This window comes from Psittacula echo (genome assembly GCF_963264785.1).
Source record: "Psittacula echo genome assembly, chromosome: 19".
Classification (NCBI taxonomy): Eukaryota; Metazoa; Chordata; class Aves; order Psittaciformes; family Psittacidae; genus Psittacula; species Psittacula echo.
In genome coordinates, this window is record NC_137755.1 from 1,864,502 (window position 1) to 1,874,520 (window position 10,019).

Sequence of the window (10,019 nt, forward strand, 5' to 3'; positions counted from 1 at the left end):
ATGGGGTGCGTTGGTCCCTATGGGGCCCCATTGGTCCCTATGGGCTCCCATTGATCCCTATGGGGTGCATTGGTTCCTATGGACCCCCTTGATCCCTATGGGGTCCTATTGAGCCCTGAGGGCGGCATTGGGTCCTATGGGGTGCATTGATCACTATGGGGTGGATTGGTCCGTATGGGCCCCCATTGATCCCTATGGGGTGTGTTGGTCCCTATGGGGTGCGTTGGTCCCTGTGGGCCCCCATTGATCCCTATGGGGTGCATTGGTCCCTATGGGCCCCCATTGATCCCTATGGGGTGCGTTGGCTCCCATTGACCCCTCTTGTCCCCCATTGAGCCGTATGGGGTGCATTGATCCTTAGGGTCCCCACTGACCCCCAGGGTCCCCATTGATCCCTATGGACCCCATTGATCCCTATGGGCTCCTGTTCATATCTAGGCACTCCATTGATCCTTATGGGTCCCGTTGACCCCTATAGGCCCCATTCACCCCTATTGGCTCCATTGATGTCTATGGGCTCCCATTACCCCCATTGACTCCCATTGCCCCATTGCCCCCCATTGCCCCATTACCCCCATTGACCCCCATTGCCCCCATTGACTCCCATTGCCCCCTTTGACTCCCATTGCCCCATTGACCCCCAGTACCACCATTGACCCCCATTTCCCCATTACCCCCATTGGCCCCCATTGCCCCATTGCCCCCCATTGCTCCATTGACCCCCATTACCACATAGACCCCCATTGCCCCATTACGCCATTGACTCCCATTACGCCATTGACCCCCATTACCCCCATTGACCCCCATTGCCCCATTGACCCCCATTACCCCATTGACCCCCATTACCCCATAGCCCCCCATTGCTCCCCATAGGCTTGGGCCGAGTTCAAGGGCCGGCTCCCCCCTGGTGCCCCCCCGGACCCCGCGGGCTGGAAGTCGCGGCTCCGCTGCGCCCTCCATAAGAGCCCCGAGTTCCAGGAGCTGCCCCATAGATCCCAGCCCCACGGACACAACCCCTATAGGGTCTATAGGCTCCTGCCCCCCCGGCCTGAGGTGGGGAGCACAGGTAGGGGGCTCGATGGGGTTTCTGTGGGGTCTCTATGGGGCTCTATAGGGCTCTATGGGGTGCCTATAGAGGGCTATGGGGGGGGTGCAGGCGGCGCGCTGCGCTGCGGCCACCAGGGGGCGGTATAGTGCCGCGGGGGGGCGGGGCCAGCCGAGGACACGCCCACCTCCCGCTGCTGTATGGGGCCCTATGCGTCGCTATAGGGCTCTATGGGGCTCTGTGGGTTTCTCTGGGTCTCTATGGGGTCTCTACGGGTCTCTATGGGTCCCTGTGGGTCTCTATGGGGTGTCTATGGGTCCCTATGGGATCTTTATGGGTCTCTGTGGGTCTCTATGGGGTCTCTATGGGTCCCTATGGGTCTCTATGGGGTGTCTATGGGTCCCTATGGGATCTCTATGGGTCTCTATGGGGTGTCTATGGGTCTCTATGGGTCCCTATGGGTCTCTATGGGGTCTCTATGGGTCTCTATGGGGTCTCTATTGGTCCCTATGGGTCCCTATGGGTCTGTATGGGTCTCTATGGGGTCTCTATGGGTCCCTATGGGGTCTCTATGGGGTCTCTATGGGTCTCTATGGGGTCTCTATGGGGTCTCTGTGGGTCTCTATGGGGTCTCTATGGGTCTCTATAGGTCTCCATGGGGTCTCTATGGGTCTCTATGGGGTCCCTATGGGGTCTCTATGGGTCTCTGTGGGTCTCTATGGGGTCTCTATGGGGTCTCTATAGGTCTCTATGGGGTCTCTATGGGTATCTGTGGGTCTCTATGGGGTCTCTATGGGGTCTCTATAGGTCTCTATGGGTCTCTATGGGGTCTCTATGGGTCTCTATGGGTCTCTATGGGGTGTCTATGGGTCTCTATGGGTCTCTATGGGGTCTCTATGGGTCTCTATAGGTCTCTATGGGGTCTCTATGGGTCTCTATGGGGACCCTATGGGGTCTCTATGGGTCTCTATGGGTCTCTATGGGGTCTCTATGGGGGTCTCTATAGGTCTCTAGGGGGTCTCTATGGGTCTCTATGGGGTCTCTATGGGTCTCTATGGGTCTCTATGGGGTCTCTATGGGTCTCTATAGGTCCCTATGGGGTCTCTATGGGTCTCTATGGGGTCCCTATGGGGTCTCTATGGGTCTCTATGGGTCTCTATGGGGTCTCTATGGGGTCTCTATGGGTCTCTATGGGGTCTCTATGGGGTCTCTATGGGGTCTCTATGGGTCTCTATGGGGTCTCTATGGGTCTCTATGGGGTCTCTATGGGGTCTCTATGGGTCTCTATGGGTCTCTATGGGTCTCTATGGGGTCTCTATGGGGTCTCTATGGGTCTCTATGGGGTCTCTATGGGGTCTCTATGGGTCTCTATGGGGTCTCTATGGGTCTCTATGGGTCTCTATGGGGTCTCTATGGGTCTCTATGGGGTCTCTATGGGGTCTCTATGGGTCTCTATGGGGTCTCTATGGGTCTCCCTTCCCTCCCATGTTCCCCCCCCCCAACGCAGGCGGGAAGCGGCCCCGCCCCCAGGAGCCGGAGCCGCCGCCTCTGATTGGCTCCACCGGAAGCCCCGCCCCCGAGGAGGAGAAGGCGGTGGCGCCCGAGGGAGGGGGCGGGGCCTGGAGAGGCCCCGCCCCCTCCGCGGGCCCCGGGGCCCCGCCTCCCCACGTGACCCTCAGCGTCAGCAGCCCCCACCCACTGCCCCCGGCCGAGGGTGAGGCCACGCCCCCTGGCGCCGCAGCCAATGGGGAGGGAGGGGGCGGGCCTGGGGGGGCTATGGGGTCTCTATGGGGTCTCTATGGGGTCCCTATGGGGTCTCTATGGGTCTCTATGGGTCTCTATGGGGTCTCTATGGGGTCTCTGTGGGGTCTCTATGGGTCCCTAAGGGTCTCTGTGGGTCACTATGGGGTCTCTATAGGGTCCCTATGGGTCCCTAAGGGTCTCTATGGGGTCTCTATGAGTCTCTATGGGGTCCCTATTGGTCCCTATGGGTCTCTATGGGGTCTCTATGGGGTCTCTATGGGGTCTCTATGGGGTCTCTATGGGTCCCTATGGGGTCTCTATGGGGTCTCTATGGGGTCTCTATGGGTCTCTATGGGGTCTCTATGGGGTCTCTATGGGTCCCTATGGGGTCTCTATGGGGTCTCTATGGGTCTCTATGGGGTCCCTATTGGTCCCTATGGGTCTCTATGGGGTCTCTATGGGGTCTCTATGGGTCTCTATGGGTCTCTATGGGTCCCTATGGGGTCTCTATGGGGTCTCTATGGGGTCTCTATGGGTCTCTATGGGGTCTCTATGGGGTCTCTATGGGGTCTCTATGGGTCCCTATGGGGTCTCTATGGGGTCTCTATGGGGTCTCTATGGGTCTCTATGGGGTCTCTATGGGGTCTCTATGGGTCTCTATGGGTCCCTATGGGGTCTCTATGGGTCTCTATGGGTCTCTATGGGGTCTCTATGGGGTCTCTATGGGTCTCTATGGGTCTCTATGGGGTCTCTATGGGGTCTCTATGGGTCTCTATGGGTCTCTATGGGTCTCTATGGGGTCTCTATGGGTCTCTATGGGTCTCTATGGGGTCTCTATGGGTCTCTATGGGGTCTCTATGGGGTCTCTATGGGTCTCTATGGGGTCTCTATGGGGTCTCTATGGGTCTCTATGGGTCTCTATGGGGTCTCTATGGGTCTCTATGGGTCTCTATGGGGTCTCTATGGGTCTCTATGGGGTCTCTATGGGGTCTCTATGGGTCTCTATGGGGTCCGTATGGGTCTCTATGGGTCTCTATGGGTCTCTATGGGGTCTCTATGGGGTCTCTATGGGTCTCTATGGGGTCTCTATGGGGTCTCTATGGGTCTCTATGGGGTCTCTATGGGTCTCTATGGGTCTCTATGGGGTCTCTATGGGGTCTCTATGGGTCTCTGTGGGTCTCTATGGGGTCTCTATGGGGTCTCTATGGGTCTCTATGGGGTCTCTATGGTCCCCCCCGCAGGCCCCCACTGCCTCCTCGTCTCCGTCCTGGCCTTGGGCGCCCCCTGCTGCTCGCTCCGCCTGCCCCCCGGCGACTTCCTCCTGGAGCCCCCCCCTTCCCCCCCGCATCCCCCCCCTTCCCCCCCCTTCCCCCCCCCTTACCCCCAGCTCCTGCCCCGCCTCCTCCTGACCCCCGCCCAGCCCCATAGCGCCGTGGGGCAGCTCCTGCGGGGCCTGCGCCTGCTCGTGGCCAGCGCCCGCCGCGGCCTCTTCCTCCGCCTCCGCCGCGCACCCCCCGGCCGCCAGGGGGCGCTGCGCCTCCGCGCCCCCCACGCCCAAGCCCTGGCGCCCGGGGACCTCGTCCTCGCCTTCGACGCCGAGCGCTTCCGGAGGGGTGAGAGGGAAGGGGGGGGGGGGGGGGATCCATTGGGATCCATTGGGGTCCATTGGGATCTATTGGGGTGCATTGGGGTCCATTGGGGTGCATTGGGATCTATTGGGGTGCATTGGGATCCATTGGGGTCCATTGGGGTGCATTGGGATCCATTGGGGTGCATTGGGATCTATTGGGGTGCGTTGGGATCCATTGGGGTCCATTGGGTTGCCTGTTAGCCAGTGGGATCCACTGGGATCCATTGGGGTGCGTGTTAGCCATTGGGGTCCAGTGGGGTCCATTGGGATCCACTGGGATCCATTGGGGTGCATGTTAGCCATTGGGGTCCATTGGGATCTATTGGGGTGCATTTGGATCCATTTGGGTCCACTGGGGTGCATTTGGATCTATTGGCATCCATTGGGTTGCCTGTTAGCCAGTGGGATCCACTGGGATCCAGTGGGGTGCGTGTTAGCCACTGGGATCCATTGGTGTGCATTGGGATCCACTGGGATGCATTGGGGTGTATTTTAGCCATTGGGATCCATTGGTGTGCATTGGGATCCACTGGGATCCATTGGGGTGCATGTTAGCCATTGAGATCCATTGGGAGCCATTGGGGTGTGTGTTAGCCATTGGGGTGCATTGGGATCCATTGGGGTGCATTGGGATCTATAGGGGTGCAGGTTAGCCATGGGGATCCATTGGGATCCATTGGGGTGCGTGTTAGCCATGGGGATCCATTGGGATCCACTGGGATCCATTGGGTTGCATGTTAGCCATTTGAATCCATTGGGACCCATTGGGGTGTATGTTAGCCATTGGGGGGCATTGGGATCCATTGGGGTGCATTTGGATCCACTGAGATCCACTGGGATCCATGGGGGGGTGTGTTAGCCATTGGGATACATTTGGGCGCATGTTAGCCGTGGGGATCCATTGGGGTGCTTTTGGATCCACTGAGATCCACTGGGATCCATTGGGGTGCATTGGGGGCGCATGTTAGCCATTGGGGTCCATTGAGCTCCATTGGGGTCCATTGAGCTCCATTGGCTCCATAGGGATCCATTGGGATCCTCTTCCCCCCCCCCGCCAGAGGTTCGGGAGCACCGGGAAGGGGCCCCGAGGCCGGAGCCGAGCGTGAGCCTGGAGCTGGGAGAGAGCCCGGAAGCAGGGATCTGCATCCAGGTGAGGCCTCGGCCCCTCGCAGCCCATAATAACCCCATAGAGCCCCGTTATAACCCCATAGAGCCCCATTATAAACCATTATACCCCATTATAACCCCATTATAACCCATTATAACCCATTATAACCCCATTATAACCCCATTATACCCCATTATAACCCCATTATAACCCCATTATAACCCCATTATAACCCATTATAACCCATTATAACCCCATTATAACCCCATTATAACCCATTATAACCCCATTATAACCCCATTATAACCCATTAAAACCCATTATAACCCCATTAAACCCCATTATAACCTCATTATAACCCCATTATAACCCCATTATAACCCATTATAACCCATTATAACCCCATTATAACCCATTATACCCCATTATAACCCCATTAAACCCCATTATAACCTCATTATAACCCCATTATAACCCCATTATAACCCATTATAACCCATTATAACCCCATTATAACCCATTATAACCCATTATAACCCATTATAACCCATTATAACCCCATTATAACCCCATTATAACCCATTATAACCCATTATAACCCATTATAACCCCATTATAACCCATTATAACCCCATTATAACCTCATTATAACCCATTATAACCCATTATAACCCATTATAACCCCATTATAACCCTATTATACCCCATTATAAACCCATTATAACCCCATTATAACCCCATTATAAACCATTATAAACCATTATAACCCCATTATAACCCTATTATACCCCGTTATAACCCCATTATAACCCCATTATAACCCCATTATAACCCATTATAACCCATTATAACCCATTATAACCCATTGTAACCCATTATAACCCCATTATAACCCTATTATACCCCATTATAACCCCATTATAACCCCATTATAACCCCATTATAACCCATTATAACCCATTATAACCCCATTATAACCCATTATAACCCATTATAACCCCATTATAACCCATTATAACCCATTATAACCCTATTATAACCCATTATAACCCCATTATACCCCATTATAACCCATTATAACCCATTATAACCCATTATAACCCCATTATAACCCATTATAACCCATTATAACCCTATTATAACCCATTATAACCCATTATAACCCATTATACCCCATTATAACCCATTATAACCCATTATAACCCATTATACCCCATTATAACCCATTATAACCCATTATAACCCATTATAACCCCATTATAACCCATTATAACCCATTATACCCCATTATAACCCATTATAACCCATTATAACCCCATTATAACCCCATTATAACCCATTATAACCCATTATAACCCATTATACCCCATTATAACCCATTATACCCCATTATACCCCATTATACCCCATTATAACCCATTATAACCCATTATAACCCCATTATAACCCCATTATAACCCATTATAACCCATTATAACCCATTATAACCCATTATAACCCATTATACCCCATTATAACCCCATTATAACCCATTATAACCCCATTATACCCCATTATACCCCATTATAACCCCATTATAACCCATTATAACCCCATTATACCCCATTATAACCCATTAAAACCCCATTATACCCCATTATAACCCATTATAACCCATTATAACCCCATTATAACCCATTATAACCCCATTATAACCCCATTTTACCCCATTAGAACCCCATTATAACCCATTATAACGCATTATAACCACATTATAACCCATTATAACCCATTATAACCCCATAGAGCCCCATTATAACCCCATTATAACCCCATTATAACCCATTATAACCCCATTATAACCCATTATAACCCATTATAACCCATTATAACCCCATTATAACCCCATAGAGCCCCATTATAACCCCATTATAACCCCATTATACCCCATTATACCCCATTATACCCCATTATAACCCCATTATAACCCATAATAACCCCATTATACCCCCATTATAACCCATTATAACCCATTATAACCCATTATAACCCCATTATAACCCATTATACCCCATTATACCCCATTATAAACCCATTATAACCCATAATAACCGCATTATACCCCCATTATAACCCCATTATAACCCCATTATAACCCATTATAACCCCATTATAACCCATTATAACCCATTATAACCCCATTATAACCCCATTATAACCCATAATAACCGCATTATACCCCATTATAACCCCATTATAACCCCATTATAACCCCATTATAACCCATAATAACCGCATTATACCCCATTATAACCCCATTATAACCCCATTATAACCCCATTATAACCCCATTATACCCCATTATAACCCCATTATACCCCATTATACCCCATTACATCCCATAATAACCCCACCCATTCCCATTGCAGCTGGCCCAGGCCTTCGTGCAGCCGCTCCTGGACGAGCTCCACTGACTCCGCCCCCTCCCCTCATTGGCCGCCGCTCCCTGGGGCCCGCCCCCGCCGCGCTCTGATTGGCTGCCGGGGCGCGCAGAAGGGTTTCAGCCCCTCTTTTACCCTAAATCCGCCCTTTTGAACCCAAAACCCGGTTTAATTCACTTTATAGCAGGTTTAATTCGCTTTATATCGGGTTTAATTCACTTTATATCGGGTTTAATTCACTTTATAGCAGGTTTAATTCGCTTTATATCGGGTTTAATTCACTTTATATTGGGTTTAATTTGCTTTTATTCCTCTTTTATTCTCTTTTAATCAATTTAATTCCCGATTTATTGCCTGAAATCCGGGGTTTTTGCCTTAAATTCGCTTTATATTGGGTTTAATTCCCTTTTATTCCTGATTTCTTCCCTTAAACTCAGATTTTTGCCTTAAATTTGACTTTATTGGGGTTTAATTCCCATTTATTCCCTTTAATTCTCCATTTATTGCCCTAAATCCGGGGTATTTGCCTCAAATTCGCTTTATATTGGGTTCAATTCCCTTTTATTTCCATTTATTCCCTTTAATTCCCAATTTATTGCCCGAAATCTGAGTTTTTTGCCTTAAATTCACTTTATATCAGCTTTAATTCCCTTTTATTCCCTTTATTTCCCCTTTTATCCATTTAATTCCCAATTTATTGCCTTAAATCCGGGTTTTTTGCCTTAAATTCGACTTTATTTGGGTTTTATTCCCCTTTTATTCCCTTTAGTTCTCTTTTAATCCCTTTTTAAGCAATTCAATTCATGATTTATTGCCTGAAATCCGGGGTTTTTGCCTTAAATTCCCTTTATATCAGGTTTAATTCCCATTTATTCCCTTTAATTCCCCATTTATTGCCCTAAATCCGGGTTTTTTGCCTTTAATTCCCATAGGGACCCATAGAGCCCCCCCCATGACGTCACTTCCGCCCCCCCTCCCCACTCCCATGATGCCCCGCGGCGGCTCCGCGCTGCCCCCTGGGGTCTGCAGCGAGTACGAGGCCGCGATGGCGGCGCTGGGGCTGCCCCATGGATGTGGGGCAGAGGAGGAGGAGGAGGAGGAAGAGGAAGGGGGGGGCTCCCCCCCCCCAGCGCTGCTCCGGGACCCCCGTTTCCTGCTGCAGGTGGGACCCATAAGTGTGGGGCAGAGGATTGGGGGGGGGGGGTGTTCCCAGCCCCACATTGACCCCCATTGCCCTGCCCCATCGCAGGCGGAGGCGGCGCTGAGCCCCGGCTTCATGGCGGCCATCTTGGGGCCGGGCCCTGTGGGGGAGCTGGCGGCCATGTTAGAACAGGAGGAGGAGGAGGAGGGCGGCAAGATGGCGGCCGCCGTGGATGGGGGAGGCCCGGCCGTGATGGCGGTCACGTGGTGCACGCTTGCGCCCAAGATGGCGGCCACCGCGCAGGCGCAGCCCCGGAGCAAGATGGCGGCCGCCATGGAGACCGCTGCAGACAAAATGGCGGCGAGCTCGGGAAGCGGAGCCCGTCCCAAGATGGCCGCCATGGGGTGTTTCCCCCCTCCTAATATGGCGGCCCCCATGGATGGCCCCCCAGCATCCAACATGGCGGCCTCCATGGGGGATGCAGACCCCCTTAAGATGGCCGCCCCCGTTGAGTTCGCCACAGCCAAGATGGCGGCCTCCATTGAGACTCCCGCACTCAAGATGGCCGCCCCCATGGAGGAACCAGCAGCCAAAATGGCGGCCACCTCACAAGACGCAGCCAAGATGGCCGCCATGTTGGCTATCCCCATACATCATGGCGGTCTCCATCGGGATGCTGTCCTCCAAGATGGCAGCCTCCATGAGGTCACCATCATCCAAGATGGCGGCCTCCATACATTCACCGTCATCCAACACGGCAACCCCCATGGCGACACCCAAGATGGCGGCCTCCATTCCGGCCCCCCCACCCACCATGGCTGCCCCCAGGGGCTGCGCGTCCCCGCCCAAGATGGCGCCCGGCAGTGAACCCGCACCCTCTCCAAAGGGCTGCTTTATTGCCGTACAACCCCCCCCAAGATGGCCGCCTCCAT

General features: G+C 52.6%; 2 protein-coding genes across 3 annotated transcripts in view; both read left to right on the plus strand.

Annotated features, from left to right (window-relative positions):
* Positions 1-8,211, plus strand: part of LOC308228462 (uncharacterized protein) — a 9,137-nt gene extending 926 nt beyond the window's left edge. The window contains exons 2-6 of one of the 2 annotated variants that reach the window (XM_080631820.1): positions 874-1,066; positions 2,553-2,759; positions 4,030-4,401; positions 5,477-5,568; positions 7,935-8,211. In XM_080631820.1, the coding sequence (XP_080487946.1) occupies positions 874-1,066; positions 2,553-2,759; positions 4,030-4,401; positions 5,477-5,568; positions 7,935-7,979 (909 nt within the window). In that variant the 3' untranslated portion in view covers positions 7,980-8,211. The remainder of the gene's footprint in view (positions 1-873; positions 1,067-2,552; positions 2,760-4,029; positions 4,402-5,476; positions 5,569-7,934) is intronic. The other variant, XM_080631821.1, reaches the window with a different exon arrangement.
* On the plus strand, positions 7,982-9,982 carry LOC308228463 (uncharacterized protein). Its single transcript, XM_080631822.1, has 3 exons — positions 7,982-8,062; positions 8,879-9,108; positions 9,196-9,982. The coding sequence occupies exons 2-3, from the start codon at positions 8,899-8,901 to the stop codon at positions 9,952-9,954; spliced, it is 969 nt and encodes a 322-aa protein (XP_080487948.1). The 5' UTR covers positions 7,982-8,062; positions 8,879-8,898; the 3' UTR covers positions 9,955-9,982.
* Positions 9,983-10,019: the final 37 nt, after the last annotated feature.